This window comes from Sorex araneus, chromosome 1 (genome assembly GCF_027595985.1).
Source record: "Sorex araneus isolate mSorAra2 chromosome 1, mSorAra2.pri, whole genome shotgun sequence".
NCBI lineage: Eukaryota > Metazoa > Chordata > Mammalia > Eulipotyphla > Soricidae > Sorex > Sorex araneus.
The window spans coordinates 442066403-442084454 of NC_073302.1; the positions used below are offsets into that span (position 1 = coordinate 442066403).

At 43.3% G+C, this 18052-nt stretch overlaps 1 protein-coding gene across 4 annotated transcripts in view; it reads right to left on the bottom strand.

The window, feature by feature from the left end:
* The window catches only part of TPK1 (thiamin pyrophosphokinase 1), a 402680-nt gene that overhangs the window by 201403 nt on the left and 183225 nt on the right, over positions 1-18052 (bottom strand). For all 4 annotated transcript variants that reach the window (XM_055121622.1, XM_055121633.1, XM_055121628.1 and 1 more), the window contains one exon: positions 17303-17375. In XM_055121622.1, the coding sequence (XP_054977597.1) occupies positions 17303-17375 (73 nt within the window). The remainder of the gene's footprint in view (positions 1-17302; positions 17376-18052) is intronic.

The following is an 18052-nucleotide window of genomic DNA, read 5'->3' on the forward strand; positions in this document are numbered from 1 at the left end:
AAATAGAAATTGTATCAACTATCTTCTCAGACCACGATACACTGAAGATAGAAGCTAATCACACACAGACGCAAAGAATCAAAACAAACTCCTGGAAATTAAAAAGCTCAGTGTTGAACAATGAGTGGGTCAGGAAGGAAATCAAGGAAGAAATCAAGAGATACCTCAAAACAAATGAGAATGAAGACATGAGCTACCAAAACCTATGGGACGCAGCTAAAGCTGTGTTAAGGGGAAAATTTATAGCTCTGCAAGCATTCCTTAGGAAGGAAGAAAGGGCCTACATAGATAGCTTGACTTCATAGCTCAAGGCCTTAGAAAAGGACCAGAAAAAGGGACCCAAACCAGACCGAAGGAAAGAAACAATAAAAATTAGAGCAGAAATTAACGACATGGAAACCCAGAAAACAATCCGAAAGGTCAATGAAACCAAGAGCTGGTTCTTTGAGAAAATAAACAAGATTGATAAACCGCTAGCAAGACTCACAAACAAAGAGAGAAAGAGAACCCTAATAAATCGAATCAGGAATGAAAAGGGGGCATCACAACAAAAACCAACGAAATTCAAAAGATCGTCAGAGACTACTTTGAAAGGCTGTATGCCACGAAATATGAGAACCTAAAAGAAATGGATGAATACCTTGATTCCTACAATCTCCCAAGACTGAACCAAGAAGACTTGGAATACCTGAATAAACCCATTAGTATCAAGTAAATTGAAACTGTAATAAAAAATCTCCCCAAAAACAAAAGCCCAGGTCCAGATGGATTCACTGGTGAATTCTTCTAAAAGAAGACTGGTGAATTCTTCTTAAAGAAGACCTGTTGCCAGTTTACTTCAAGCTTTTCCAGGAAATTGAAAAAAGCAGGAACTCTCCCAGTTTCTATGAAGCACACATCTCCCTAATACCAAAAGCAAACAAAGACACCACTAAGAAAGAAAATTAAGGACCAATATCCCTGATGAACACCGATGCGAAGATCCTAAACAAAATATTAGAAAATAGGATCCAACAACCCATCGAGAAGATCATACACCATGACCAAGTGGGATTCGTCCCAGGGATGCAAGGATGGTTTAACATTCGGAAATTAATCAACATAATCCATCATATCAACAAAAGTAAAGATAAAAACCATATGAACAAAAATAAATAAATTAAAAAAATAATCCTACATTTAAAAAACAATGTTCTATAGAAGCATGATATTTTATTAAGAAAATACTACATGTTAGACTAGGATTTCAACAAGAAGAAAATTCCTCCAGTGACTTATATCAAAATACTGAAGAATTTATAACTATTCTCCTGGAGTTTAAAAAAAACCCTCAAATTTAGCATTAGATCTGGTTTCTTCAATGGAAAAGCTGCACTCTAAACTACAATCTGTAACTACATGTGGAAGCTTGGAAGAAGACCATCTTGGTCCTTGATGTCCTATGGGATACAGATTTCATATGTAGATGGAGAGCTAGGGGCTACCCTAGGGGCTACCCTAGGGCAATACTGACTTAGGACAGAGGCCACAAAAATTATTACAAATCGGTCATGTAAATTTTATACCAGGAGAGCATTCCTATAAATCTACATTCAAAATGATAATATAAAGAAAGCATTGGCTACATGTAAAACACAACTTCAATGATCAGGGGAAATATATTTTAATTAGTATACTAAGAAATACAAGTCTCACAATGGAGACGTTACTGGCGCCCACTCGAGCAAATCGATGAACAGCGGGACAACAGTGCTACAGTGCTACATACTAAGAAATAGGTTAACATATAAGTCAATCATGAAAAGTCAAACAAAGGTTGAAAGTGGTTGGGGCTGTAAGTTTGCATTAGTGGCTGAGTCAATGGAGCCATTATCAGGAGGGAGAACAATTCCCAGAGGTGGCCGGGCTGTCTACACCCTAGAAACTCCACGACCAGCAGCCCACTGCTGTGGACTGAGCGGGCACAGTTGCTGGGGTACAACTAAAAATACATAAAGGGCCCAGGGGACTAGCTTGAAGGATGGGGTGCGAGCTTGAGGTCCCCCAAGTTTGACCCCTAAGCACTGCATGGTTGGATCTGTGACCCGAACCATCAGGGCCACACCCCTGGGCTGAACATCTCCAAAAGGAGGTAAGGGGTGTCTCCTGAGGACCCTAGCTGGTCGCTCATATATGTCTATAGAGCTGGAGATATAGAGATATAGATATATATCGCCTCTCTCTATTTATATCCCCTCCTCTTTCTCACTATATACTCTCTCTCTATATATATATCCTTTCTCCTCTATTTCTCTCTTGATATATATCCTCTCTCTATCTCTCTCTATATTCTCTCCTCTATCACTCTCTGTATCCCCTCTCTTCTCTCTCCTCTTTCTCTCGCTATATATATGTATATATACATATATATCCTATCTCTCTATATATATCCCGTTCTCTTCTCTCTCCTCTCTCATTGTATATATTCTCTCACTTGTTTTATATATATATATATACTCTTTATCTCTCTCCATATTCTCTCTCCTGACTCTCTTTCTATATATATACATATATATCCCCTCTTCTCTCTCTCTTGCTACATATATACTCTCTCTCACTCGCTATATATATCCTCTCTCTACCTCTCTCCATATATATTCTCTCCTTTCTCTTCTCTCTATATATCCCCTCTCTCTTCTCTCTCTCCTTTCTCACTATATATCCTCTCTCTCTATATATATATATCCCCTTCTCTTCTCTGTCTCCTCTTTCTTGATATATATGTGTGTATATATATATATCTCCTCTCACTCACTATATATATCCTCTCTCTAAATATTATATATTCTCTCCTCTCTTCTCTCTCTATATATATACACACACCCCTCCTCTCTCTCTCTCTCTCTCTCTCTCTCTCTCTCTCTCTCTCTCTCTCTCTCCCTCCCCGCCAGTCCCGCCTCTCTCCCCATGCTCACTCGAGCCGACTGCAGGGCCGTGTGGGTTCGAGCACCCAACGCAGGCACACAGGCAGGGCTCCCGGGCCTGGACAGGCAGCAGGTTGAGTCCAGGCTCGAACTTCTGGTCAGTGTCAGGGTCCTGGGCACAGGAGTCTCACCCACGCACGTGTGGTCCTGGCTGGGACTCAGGGGAGCGGGGATGACAGAGAATTCCTGGGGCACCATCCCGGAGGGGTCTAGCCCTAAGCATTCAGAGCGGGCCATCGGTCCATGTCCCTACACATGACAGCGTAGGGACAAGGCCAGGTCACCGCACGCTGGAGGCAACCAGGATGCAGACCAGAGAGAGACAAGGCGAGTGACGTCATCCACGGGTGACAGGGAAGGACTTTGGGGAAGGACCCGGACCAACTTATCTGAACTGTAATGGGCTTTCTTAAGCATCTGAGTTTTATATGTGAATTTTTATACGATCTCAAGACTGTACCAACATGAAAAGATTTACTTTTGTGATTAACAAGACAAACACGTTCTGTTCCTAGTGAGGAACAGGGTGCAAAGGTCCCCTTGCCCTTAGGAGAAAACGTCTAGAAAAATCCAGGCTACAGGCAGACATTGTCAGAGCCAAACATAAGAGAACAAAATATTGTTATAATTCTCCAAAGAACGGTGCACAGCTGCTTTAGAAACTACCTTGGAATTTACTGACAACGGAAAGAAATTTAACAATATAATGAGCATCAATAATCAACCTAATTTCCAAAGACCAATTCAAAAGTCATTAGCCTGTCCTTCTCAATCACTTAATTTAGTGTAAGTCAATAATTTAGCTCGCATAGGTTAATGAGTTTTTCCATTCAACACACATAAAACCTAGCAGATTTTTGCAAGGCTGACTCCTCTCGAACTCTTCAATGCAAAAGAAAATAAACCTTTTGGGGAAAAAATGTAATAAATATCGATTATTATCTCATGCTCTCATCCTGAAAGACACTTGGCCTCACTCCAACAACAAGGAGGTGAGTTTGGTCAAATCTTCCCCCAAACTTGCTGCTAGCTTTTTCCTTTTAAGTTTAATCATCTAGTGCCTCAGCACCTAGACCAACCAAGAGACTCGTCGAGATTATCCCGCAAAGGTATGACGGTGCTGAGACTTGCACTGTAGCCTAGTGGGCGGAGTATTACTGTTCAAAAAATTCCTGGAGGCATTGGAGAGATGACGATCTCCACGGCTAACTGCATGCAGGAGCTCAGGGTTCTAGAAACAAAAAGTTTCTTGGGGGGCCCCAGACACCCCTAAAACAAACACAAAGAATTGGAAAATGTTGCTCCTTCATAAGTTCTGGCATAACTAAGCACAATATATGTGCAATTCTAAAATCTCAGGTGCTTGTTCATAGCGAACGCTGTTGAGGCTGGAGAGAGAGTCGAGTGGGGAAGGTGCGTGCCCTGCACACAGCCCCCTGGATCCGATGCCTGGCATGATGCCTGCTCCCACCCCCAGCTCCCACCTCCACCCCAGGGCCACCACTGGTGGTCTTTGAGGGCAGAGCCAGGAATAAGCTAGGTATGACCCTAAAACAAATAAAAAAAATTAAAAAAAATTTTTGCAACAAAATATGATCTATATATTCCCACCACCATATTTTGGATGTTTCTATCCTGAACCTCAATCCCTGCCCCAAAGCAGAACCAAAATAATCTATTTTGTATTGCTTGTTATGAAAAAAAAAAACACTGTAAATGCTACAAAAATGTATCCTTAGAGGAAAGAGTGTGAAGATGGTTGTATTTCACCCAGGGGCCACTAAGCCCTTCTGTAAGAGATGACTAACATGTTGTTAGAGGTTGACACTTGTGTGCTTTTATATATTATCTGTAAAACAATATTTCCCTCTAAGATTGGTTGCCTCCTACTATGAACGCCATCAAACGTGCAGTACTCTTGGGCTATGGGCAGGGTGTGTTGTATGAACTGTCGCGCAACCGCAAATGCAGCCACGTGGATGGAAGGTTTCTCTACACAGAAAAAGAACCCAACAGGTCTCTGCCGATCTCCCATTTTGTTGGTTTTCTCCAGCCTTATCTATGGGACAGTCCGAGACCTCGCGGATCTAAGCTATGCCCAGGGCCACACACAGCGTCTCTGGCTGCTCTCTGAGAAAGAACAGCAGATACTTACAGAGCCCCCCCCCCCGCTTTCCTAGCCCATATTATCATTATATTTATGACATCATTACCTTTCTCTTCTGCTATTAAACATTACCTCCGAATCTCTGAGCATAACTGTTTATTTCTGGCTACTCTCTCAGAACTGCGTTCGAGAAATGAAATTACTGGGAAAATGATAAGAACACTTTTATACTCCTTGATGTATGTTACCACGCTGCTTTCTAAGACGACTATAAAGAGTTTCAACTTGAAAAAAATATCAGCTCGGGGCCAAAGAGATGCTCAATAAGATGAAGCGTGGGTTTTTTAAAGTTTGGTTTATTTATGTATGTATTTATTTATTTATTTATTTATTTATTTATTTATTTATTTGCATTCGGGGATGGTAACTTCAATCCCTGGCATCACCTGCTCCTCCTAAGCACTGCAGGAAGTGAACCCCTTCCCCACCACATGTAAGAGCACAAATGCGGGGCGTTATCCAAAGCAATGCTGGGGGTAGCCAAACAGAAAACAAAATCCAAGACACACACACACACATCCATCAACTAAGATCTGGGCCGAGAGCACGGGGTTCAGAGGTCATGATCTACATGCCTCAGACCCCAGTTCTATCCCAGAGCACTACGTGGTCCCCTAGACACCACAAGGCCTGGCCCCGGAGGATCCCAAAGGAACACTTGTGTGTCTGTCCAGAATCACTGGACGGTGGTCCTCGGGCCTCCCTGAACACTGTTTGGGTGCTCCCCATCAAGGCAATAAAAATATAAATATATTAGAAGATTGAAAGTAATAAGAGAACTCATCCCTTGTGAACTAATTACTGTGAACTAATCCAACCGATACCCTTGCTTCTTAATAGGAAACAGGAAAGAGAAATTGGCCCCTTTGGGGAAAGATGCTGGGATGGGGAGGAAAGGAAGAGGAAAGTAGTTGCCCTGTGACGCAGGGAGGGGACCACATGCTACACGAAGCTGGGGACTGAGGGGTTCGGGGACAGCATGTCAGAACCGGATAACTGTGGAATGGGGACTAGAGGTCAGACAAGGAAAGGAAAAGATGCAAGTTAGTGCTGAAGACTTAAAACATAATTTACACAATGTTTTATTTATTTTTTATAATTTATTCTCCCACCATCTTGTGGTTCTTTTTTGCTTTTTGGGTCACACCCGGAGATGCACAGGGGTAACTACTGGCTTTGCACTCAGGAATTACTCCTGGCATTACTCAGGGGACCAAGTAGGATGCTGGGAATCGAACCCGGGTTGGTCACGTGCAAGGCAAACACCATCCCCGCTTGTGCTATCATTGTTCCAGCGCTGGAGTTTTAATTTTTGAAAGTAAACACTGTTAAGAATGCATACAGTTCAAAAACTCTAGCTCACATTTTATTTGCTGAAGTAGCCTTCCTCTGCATTCACTGGAAGAGAAGAGTTGGACCACATTCTTTGGTGCTCAGGCGCTACTCCTGACAGTGCTCAGGAATCACTTCTCTCGGGGCTGGGACCAAACAGGGGTCAGGTCTGTGTAATCCCCTAACTGCTGTACGAACACTCTCGCCCCACTTTTCTTCATTATGTATGGCAGATATACACTGAAAATATTTAAGGGAGACATATTCAAATCCTCGAAAAGCTGAATATATTAAAATTGAAATAATAAGGTTCCATAATCATCCATTAACTTGAGTTGACTGCAGCTGCCTGCCAGATTATGAATGCAGGAGGAATGGAGAAAAATGACATAGATTCTGGATAATCAAAGGCAAGAATCTAAAATTAGCTCAGATCAGCTAAGAAGGGGAACGGAGAAAGCCAATTAGAATCTAAGTGATCGGTGTTCCTTGATCCAGGTAGGAAAACTGTCTTTCTAACCCTGCTGAAATGTAATCACAGAAGAACCACTTCCGTCTTTTCTTTTCCTTGTATGGTTCATGCTATGGCAGATTATGCCTTGTTTTCTTCTCAAGCCTCCTAAACACACTTCTACTTTTCAAACTAAAAAAGATATTGTTTTAAATCTCAAGTGATGGACTACAAACATCAATTTCTTGAACAAGAAAGTCACACGACCACAATCGTTAAAAAAAAAAGTCTTAACATGTTACCTAATATAATATAATTCTGGCTTGTGGATGGAGCAGAAAAGACAAGAATAAATACACTTTCACCTTGAAGCAATTCTCCATTCGAGCCCAAACCTAAAGAGACATTCTAATCTAGTGCAATCTTCACAGTCTTGGGTGTGACAAGATAACCTTCCCTTTCAATGTGGCACTTGAATGAAAGCCATCGCCCTTTTAACAAGGAAGTCACCACTCCTGCTAGTGGAAATCAAATGTCTGTCTTTTTTGAACTGCACAGGGTCCTAAGTGAAGGCTTCCCTCCTGAAAACAGCGCCAAGCGTGGTAGCAGGAAGAAGGTGCCGTGGACTTTACATGGCCAGTTTGAAGCGAGCTACCTACAAGCCAGATGGCAGGTCCGCTGGGCAGCTGACATTGGAGAACCAAAATGGTTAGAGTTCCTTGCACTCATCTAAAACCCAGATCACCTGGATGGTAATAATGGTCATGGTTCTCACCAAACTTTTGTGTTTTGTGTAGGCTGGGCACCTGTTTTGCTTCTGGGCATCTATAATGTGCGCAAAAGCTGTGCAGAGCGTGTGGGTGCCTCAAAGTGGGCGTCTGAGAAAATGTGGGTGAAATGTGGTACTGAGTCTTCTGGTGTTTCAGGAGGATTTTGTTTTTTCCTGCATGCCGGGGATGGAACTCAGGATCTTGCATGTGCTGCAGGGAAGTGCTGCAGGCTGAGTCACATCCCCCTACCCAGGGGCCCGGTACCTCCAGAGAGCGTTCCTGGCTAGCAGGACCCAACCGTGTCTGTGATTTAACCAAATGACAGCCCTGGGAAATTATCTCAGGACTAGGCGCAGGTATGATCCTGATGCCTGTGTGTGTGTGTGTGTGTGTGTGTGTGTGTTGTGTGTGTGTGTGTGTGTGTGTCCCAAGCCCTCCAAGCAATGCACCATATTAGAGATGGGCATGTTAACCGCCAAAACAAAGAAGAGATATTTTTCCTCCACTGAACGCTTGAATAAGCTCCTATTTGAAAATGTCCTTCCTGCCAGAGCCACAGCACAGCAGCGAGTATGTTTGACTTGCACACCGCTGACCCAGGTTCGATTCCCGGCATCGCACATGATCCCCGAAGCACCACAAAGAATAATTCCTGAGTGCAGATTTAGGAGTTACCACTGAATACTACCGGGTGTGACCCAAAACGTCAAAAAGAAAAAATGAAAAAAAAAAATCCCAGTCAGCATCTTGGCCCAAAAGTCTGCTCTTAGTCTGAGCTCATTCCTTCACAACCAGTATGCTCAGGAAAGAAGGGGACCTTCCGGAGGGGTCTTACCATGTCTCCCTAGAACAAGGCTGGGGTGAGAAGGATGGGGAGGGACTAGTGTTAGATCACAGAAAGGAACCCAGGTGAATACTGTGGCTTGGAAGTAGAAATAAAAGAGGGAAATAAAATAGACAAGAGGGGCCACTGGATTTTCTGAATTTGCCAACCTGACTCTGTGTTGAGAAAATTCCCGAAGCAGGGCCTGCGGGTAGAGGGCAAGCCTGACCCTCTCCCTCCATTCCTCCCTTCTGTATAAGCTGCAGCCAGGCTAGGCTGGAGCAATAGTACAGCGGAGCGGATGTTTGCCTTGCACATGGCTGACCTGGTTTTGATTCCCAGCATCCCATATGGTCCCCCAAACACCGCCAGGAGTAATTCCTGAGTGCAGAATACAGAGCCAGGAGTAACCCCTGTGCATCGCTGGGTGTGACCCAAAAAGCAAAAAGCAAAAAAAAAAAAAAAAAAAAAAAAAAAAGCTGTGGCCAGGTACACCCTGGCTTCTTATGTCTCCCTCCGTTGGTTAAACACAGCTGATAGTTCTGACGTGATAAAGCTGGTTTCAAGGATTAATGAATGTGGACAAGTGAATCTAAAACCCTGCCATTAGAGGCAGCACTTCAAGAAAAAAATAAAGTTGACTTTAAAAGTTATTTTCAAGGTTGCACGGGTGGCATTCCCCCAGCAACTCTGGAAAGCAGAGCAAACCTGTCCGGCTTCTTTGCCAAGTTTCTGCAACTGTGAAACGAGCTTTTAAGCTTCCAAGCACCATCCTGCCTCCTTGGAAAGTGAAACGGACTATAGCAGAGGGGATGCTGGGGAGGGAAGGGGAGTGATGTGCCTGGAACTCAGCAGAGACAAACCCCCAGGCGCTGAGTACTGGCCTCCCCGGAACTCTCCGTGGCCTTTCCAAGATGCCACCACTTCTGCAGAGTAGCGTGTCCCCAATTCACGCCCCTTTGCCAGGTGGTGGTAAGGTGAACTGAGGCATGGTGGGCGTCCTGAGAAACTGCAGCTTTAGAGGATGACAGTGACTGAGATTTCATGAGGTCATTCCAGACATCGTCATTTTGGGGTGGGGTGGGGTCATACCTAGCAATGCTCAGGGATTACTCCTGGTTCTGTGCTCAGGGATCATTCCTGGACATGTTCAGGGGACCGTATGCAGTGAGATGACAGAACCAGAGTTGGCCACAGGCAAGTCAGCACCTTCACCCCTGTACTCTCTCTGTGTGTCCCGTGGCCCCCAGAAATGGCCTGTAGAAACACACCTACCAGAAAAACCAAGAAACCTATATGCTGGTAGGGAGCCATCTAAAGAGGCCTGCTGGGCCCTTGAGTCACCTGGTTGTCATGAGACTGCCACCACCACCAACACCCCCTAAGATACCCCAAGCCTCTATCCTAGACCCTTGTTCAGGATGTCCCCTCATTCACCTGGAATTTGCAGGTGGCCATTCAGCGGGAATTAAGCACTTTCTTTCCTCCTACTGATCTGCTTGATGTTACTTGGCCCAGGCACTGTCTGATGAGTCCAGGCAGGTGGGGGAAACGGGCCCGGTGTCCTTATACAAATACAGCCAGGATTTTAGTACATTCACTTAAAATGGTCCTACCGTGCCCGGCTTATTTGCAAGAGAGCTGCAGAAGGTCAAATCCACCAGCTCACGGAAATCACTATTGGAGCAAGTCTACGGGATGCGGGCACTTTGCTCCTCTGATCATAAAAGGACCCGGGGCTGGCTTGAGAGAAACTTTCATGAGAAGCCCCTGTCTCTGAGGGCCAACACGCTGAAGCATCACACACCGGGCTATACAGGGCATGGATTCACAGGGGTCAGCGCGACAGCCACCTGCAAGCTGTTCACACTGAGCTCTGCAGGAGAAAGGCAGGGCAAGTTCTACAGGGAGACAGTAACTGGGGGTGGTGGAGGAACTGAGGTGCACGGGCTCCCAGGAGCCAGGCAACAGGGAAGACAGAATCTCAGGAAGCCCTTGAGAATACAGAGGAGGAGGAGGAGGAGGAGGAGGAGGAGGAGGAGGAAGGGAGCCGGAAGCACTGGGGTCCTTACGAATGCAAAGGGCAGCGGCTCCTCCTGTAGTTAAGCGACTTCATATATTCAATGAAACAGGCTTGGAAAAGTAGAGACAGTTTAAAATGAAGCCATAAAAGGGCGATGGTGGAGGCAAATATCAGAATTAGGGGGGCCTGAGGGGCTACCCACTGTGGCCTGATTAGCCCTCGCTTCCTTGGCAAGAAGCTAAGAGGGGTAAGTGAGCCAGCACGACAGTGCAGGGAAGAACCTGCCGGTCTGTGGTCAGGGGAAACTGCCTGCCTCTAACTCCCAAGGAAGCCTTTGTATCAGAGCGTGTCAATCAGTATTAATGTTTAAGTCCCCACATGCACCATACTTGAGGGGTTTGTTTGGCTTTATTTTTCCCTCACATTCTATAATATCTCTTATATATAGTATGAAAGAATACACATATATATAATACAATATAACATGAAATTTTTTTTCTGCTGTTTTGGGTCACACCCAGTGATGCACAGGGGTCACTCCTGGCTCTGCACTCAGGAATTACTCCTGGCAGTGCTCAGAGGACCATATGGGATGCTGGGAATCGAATTCGGGTCGGTCGCATGCAAGCCAAAGCCCTACCCGCCGTGCTATTGCTCCAGCCCCTATAACATGAAATCTTATGTGTAATATAGGACCCATTCTTTCCATGTAACATGCAATAGAGTACTTTTTTCATGTATTCATGAGTGTTCAGGAAAATAAACTATATGATGTGATACTAAACAAGTCTCAGCATATTTAGAAAGATTGAAATTATAAAGGTAAAGAGACTATATACTAGCATTTTTCAGATTATAATTGTAAATAGGTGGGGGGAAAAGCCATGGATAGCAAAGGGTTAAGATTTAATTATATAAGATTAATACAAAAATAAAAGCTTTGCAGGTGCTCATCCCAGTTCAATCCCCAGAAAATCTATGGTCTCATGAGCCCTGCCAGGAGTAGATCCCTGAGCACTGCTGGGTGCGGTCTAAAACAAAATAAGCCAAAAGATGAACATGAGGGAAGCCCACAAATTTCTCATTTTATCTTTTAAGAAATGCCCCAAATCAGGGGAGTTGGGTCTTAGGCCCTTTGGATAACTGTTCTTGTCTGACATCAGAGTCAAACTTGCTAACGCTCTGGAATGCCTGAGAGTCTAGTGTGTCTTTTCTCTGAATCAATTCAGCCTGTTTTGTCTGGAAGCTTCTGACACGGGTGCTTGGCAGGTCCTCGGGCACGCCAGGAGACTCGCGGTGGCACAGAGGACGGCGGCTGCAATGGGCAGAGCCCGCAGGGAACTCTGCTACCAAATCATCTCTGTTCTGCAGCCTATTCCTCAACTCAGCCCCGTGTGCTGGGGACAGCTTTGGGACAAGGCACAATCTGACAGGCTTATCAGAATCGGCTCCCGGTGCTTGCACCCTTTCTCTGCCGACCCCAGAATTAAGGTTGAGGAGGGCAGTGATACTATATGAGCATAAGGCGTTTATGTTATCACACTGACAGACGATCACAGTGACAGATGGTGCTGTTTGTTCCCAGGGATGCTCAAGAAACAAATTTTTCTGTCTAGGGCCCAAGGGGTATAACTAGAGCTAAGGAGTAACCATTGCTACGGAATGTTATATACAGAAAACACGAATATTGACCAAAGTGCAAGCACTATTGCTTCCATTTTACTCAAAACAGCTAAGTCTCTGTGCCTCAGTGTATCTTCGAAAAAGAAAACTCTATTTCAAAGAAATAATACCAACTAAGCTAACTAATCGCTTTGTGAATCATTTCTCAATCTATGTCAGTCACTATGCTATGACACAATGCTATGGCACTTAAACGGTGCTGTTCATCAGGTATTACATAGTAATCCAGAAGAAAATAAATAGAAAAATGATATTACAAACTTCCCTCTCTCTGACACAACAATATTACACTTATGAGATTTTATTATATTTCCTTTGACATTTTATTAAGTTCACAATGCGTTTTAGCTTCTATGCTACATACACACACGCACACCTACATTTAATGGAAAAATCTTTAAAAGCAACGAGTTCCTAAATGGAGAAACCATTGAAGAGCTGTGCTTTCTAGTGACACCCCACAGACAAACAACTACGAGCGAGACCAGGGCCTAGATGAAAGAAGAGTTTTCAGTTTTTTTAGCTATTTTGTCAGGGAGGACTGGAGCGATAGCACAGTGGGTAGGGCATTTGCCTTGCACATGGCCAGCCCGGGTTCGATTCCTCCATCCCTCTCAGAGAGCTGGCAAGCTACCAAGAATATCAGGGCCCGTACAACAGAGTCTGGCAAGCTCCCCGTGGTGTATTTGATATGCCAAAAACAGTAACAAGTCTCACAAAGGAGACGTTACTGGTGCCCGCTTGAGTAAATCGATGAACAATGGGATGACAGTGCTACAGTGGTATTTTGTCAGGGAGGGTTTCCCAAGGAGTAATTAGGATGCCCAGGCCTCACAGGAGATTTCTCTGGAAGTTCCACTAAGGAGTCTGAAGATGTCAGGGCCGGGGATGGCACAGGACAGGCTCACAGTGCTGGGGGACCCGTGCTGCACCCTGCAATGCTCAGGGGCCCATGTGGGACTAGGAACTGAACCAGGTTGGGCGCATGATCAGGATGCATCCCAACCATCGGACTATCTCCTTTCCCCTGACATAATACAGTTTCTTCAAAAATTCAAAGAAACCAGAGACCATATGACATGATCAAGAGAATGAAATAAGAAATGGAAATCGGTGACTTGAGTTTTGAATGAGGGAAGTACTTGCTGACTCAAAAGGGAGTCATGTGTGTGTGTGTGTGTGTGTGTGTGTGTGTGTGTGTGTGTGTGTGTGTGTGTGTGTTTTGGAGCCAGACCTGGCAATGCTCAGGGGTTATTCCTGACTCTGCACTCGGGAATCCCTCCTAGGAGTGCTCAGGGGACTATCCGGGATACCAGGGATAGAACCCAGGTTGGCTGGCCACAAACAACCTACGGTACTATCGCTTGGCCCCAGAAACATTCCTCATTCAGTAGTAGGGAACAGGGTGGGGGCATGGGGGTCGGACAAAACAGAGCAAAATGGGTAAAAAGATGTCACAGCTGTCTCAGATGAAAGGCTCCAGGGAGCAAATTAAGAAAGATGCACATCTCTTTGAAGCTGCCTTGCATAATTAGTTGTACAATGTTTAGGATTCCCCTAGAAAGACTACAATATTGTATGTGGAATGCTCAAAAATTGCCAATATAAACTGATGGCAATATGGTTCTCAACAACCCTAGCCACCATGCTAAATGGCCTATGAAACTATACCAAAGAAAAATGTTCGACTGTCAGATAGCAGGGGAAACACGTATATCCTTTACATATTTAAATAGGTTCCATGAACATTTGGTATAAAAAAAAAAAGACACTGACAGCTACATGTCTTGTTTTATTTCGCTTGAATCTTTCAATAAAAACTTTGACATCGATTCAGCAACAGGGCTTTGCATCCCTAAAAATACTTCCCCTCTGCTGCATGCTAATAAACAAAAGGCATGGATTATATCTCGGTCTATATCTACTGGTTGGTGTACAGCTTGTCCCATCTTAGCATAAAATTCTAAGAAAAAACAAAAAGGCTAGGCAAATAAAGACATAGAACTGTTGGTATGTACCTTCCCTTGGAGAACATTATAAAGAATAAAAGAGAAGATGACAATGGTCACAACTTCTTGTCTTTTCTTATGTATCATCTATTAAAGATCAAGCACGGCAGACAAAACTGGTACTGGGAAATGTACACTGGTGGAGGGATGGGTGTTGGAACACTGTATGACTGAAATCTAAACAGCTGTGTAAGGGTCTATCTCACAGTGATTCCATAAAAATAAATAAATAAATAAAGATCAAGCAAGCACTGTGACTTAATTAAAGCATCTCTTACATCAACCCTTAAATCTTTATCAGTAAGAATTTAGCCAGATAATACAGTAGCCATCCCCCAAGATGGGGTCAATGGCTCCTTCCTCCTATAGTGACACCAACAGTCAAGAAAGCAGATGCCCAGGAGTAAATATTATTGGAGGCAATCAACTCCCAAGTTACAAAGCATAATATTAACTGTCTTCCTGTGTCCATACAGAAAGGACATTGCTTTAAGGTAAACCAAGTTCCCTGCGGCAAGGCTGAAAGGACAAACCCAATGTTATCTTACATCGGAGTACTGTACTGCTATTTTTTCAGCCATTGATTACGCTGATTGAACTGGGCATGGACTCCCCACGGCAGCAATGTTGTGGCACTGCTGTCCCGTTGTTCATAGATTCGCTTGAGCAGGCACCAGGAACGTCTCCACTGTGAGACTTGTTACTGTTTTTGGCATATCTAATATTCCACGGGGAGCTTGCCAGGCTCTGCTGTGCATGCATGCATATTATATATAATTTATAAATAAAGCAATTTAAAGTTTTAGATAGTCATAAAACTGGATTTTTCCGATAGGTCAAAGATATACTAATGTGGGGCCAGAGGTACACCTATGACCAAATGCTGACTATAAAATATTCTGGTGATTTTAACAAAGCTTTAGCACCTTCAATTTCTTCTCTGTTTAACCTTCTTTACTATTGCATGTTCCAACTGCATGTAAAACCTACACCAGGTGTGTAGGTAGGGGGTGGGGGGTGCGTCTGAAAGCATAGCTACCCTCCTTTCATTTGTCATAGAGCATCTTATAGTCTGCTCAAATTGGAAATAATGGCCTTATGAGGTGTGTGCAATGCTGCGTTAACTTGTTGTCATTCTCATCATTATTAAAATTGCAGCCAAATACTCACCATGTGCCATGAAGGGCACATCAGCCTCATGAAAAATACCAGCTGTGCCCTCTAGACCAAATCCCCAAGTGCAAATGCAGCGAGTGTTCACTAATACAAGAAAACCTGTGTTGTAATTCTGTATCAATTCAGAACTTCCCGGTGTAGAAATTGAAAGATTCAGCCACCCTTACTTTATAGTCTCAATAAACATGATGCTGCGTTTGACATTAAAAAAAAAATAAGAAATACAAGGTAGATATACCAAGAGATATAATTCCATTTTCCTTTGCCCCTGAACCCACTCAACTGCTGTCTAAAACAAAATAAATTGGCATCCCTTATTTCCTGGAGAGGGATGATCAGATTAAGACAGCTGTAATTTTTGGCAAGCCAACAGTGTTAAAGAGTTGGGGGCGGGGGGCGTAGCATTTGTCTAGATCTGGGCTTCCTTTTCGAGCTTTCTTCCCCCTGCCTCTCCCACTATTTCTTCTGCTCCGAGAAACATGATTAATATCAATGAGTTCGTAAAACTCTGCCTGGTCACCGAGGCTGAGAGCTTCCTACTCCAACAAGGCTGAGGAATGGAGCTAATGAGAAGCGAGGCTGTGGGGAATGAGTAGGAACGTGCCAAGGCTGAAGTAATTGGGCATGAATATCAAACTCTGACTTGGGGACCATCTTCATTTGCTGCGGGGAAGGCGGGTCGGCTGGTGGGCAGATGGGCTGTGTGCAGATGTTCCAGAATTCCCATACGCTCACACCCTACAACTTTACGACCTAGGTGCTTTTGTTTTCTGCAGCTATATCCTTTTCCTTTTTTCTTTTTCCTTCCTTACATCAAAATATTTCCTCCTGGGGCCATACGGGGATTAGGGTACTTGCGTTGCCCGTGGCCAAGCTCACTACAACCCCTGGCGTTGCACATGGTCCCTCTGCTCTCGCCAGGAGGGATTCCCGAACACAGAGCCAGGAGTAAGCCCTGAGTGCTTCCAAGTGTGGCCGAAAAACAACAACGTGTCCCCTTTGAGTTTATTTCATCCATCCCCAAAGCCTTGTCAAGAATCTAAAGGTTTAGAATTTAATTAAATCCCATTTATTTTAACAACATAGATAACTTGCTAATGCTAATACAGAGTAACGCAGATAATAGTGTTGTGGCTAGAATAAATGCAGAAGCTTTTATTTTTATTTAAAATATCTGCATTGTCCTTCCAAAGCCAGGGAAAACTTATTAATTGCTAAGATACATTTCGTGTGTATCTTCTACTACTCTCAGTCAGTCGTATTGTTTGTGATCTTAAATGCCAAGGATCTCTGGAAAACAGGTACAAGGGAAACAGGATGAAGCCTGTTTAAACATGCTGCTTATTGTGATTAATTTCAAGTCACAACAAATATTTTTATTCAGAACAGAGCAGTAAGAGCAGTTTCAAGAAAACTGAATAGTGAAGAAAAGACAAAGATTCGAAAGTGATGTAAACAGACACCTATGCACTTTTAGAAAAGAGATTTAATGACAAATTCTTTATAAAGAACTTTTAAAAGTTTAGAATGCAAAGATAAGGATCCAAAAATGTATAATGACTGTGAATTGGTCAGATAAAATATAGCTCATTCACTGACTGAAATAAAAATATTTGTGAAAATTATCATTCAAGGTGATATAAGCAACAATATATTAAATGAGTCTATGTAACTCATTTAAAACATAAAAGCTACTTAATGCCCATCTGATGGGCGCTGGAATTGGAACCAACAAGATGGTTCTCACTTGTCTGAATTTCCATTTGGATGTGCACTGAAAATAAAAAAATATTTAAACAACCACATAATGAGCTTCTGACCCTGTACACATACATCAAGAAAGTCAAACAGTGAAACCAACAAAAATGACCCTAACAGAAATACCTTAAGTATAAGCATGTTTACCTGAAGGGTATAGTAGTCTCTAACTTCAGGCCTAATGGAATCAAAGTCTCCACTGATGAATTCAGGTAAAAAGCTGAAAAAAAAAAAAAGTTCCAGGTCAGCTAAGTTAGACTACTTACTTGTTCAACTTTAAAGCGATGAGCACTGCAATTAGATTTGTTTTTTAAATAATATAACCAAGACTCTAAAGACTAGAGAGTGAATTATATATTCAAAAGGTAAAATAAGCATAGTCAATTTTGGAAGCCAATGGAGCATCATATCTCATACTCTTTGTTTTACTACAGTATGATTATATTTTGTTATGGTATTTGAGCCACACCCAGCAGTGTTCAGAGCTTACTTCCTGCTCTTCCCTAAGGGTTCACGCCTGGGGGCTTTGTGGGGACACTGTGGGGTACAAGGCAAGTGCCTTCTCTGCTTCACTCTCTCTCTGGCTCCTCATTCTACAATAACTGAAGGGAATTCTATCTACTCAACTAATTCCTCATCAATAAACATGTTGATTTTAAAAACTGAAGATTAAAAATTATTGGTTTAAAAATCTTCTAGTTTAAAACCCCCAACACAGGCAATATACATATTACATTCTACAAGTGTTCATACTATTGCTGTTTCCTCACCCAAATTTGGATCTTTCAATCAATCTGAACACAACTGATGAGTCTTAGGCATTCCTTCTAAAGTCAGAGTCAGCTCCGAAACATTTTCCAAATACCCTGTGACATATTTCACAGAAACATATTTATG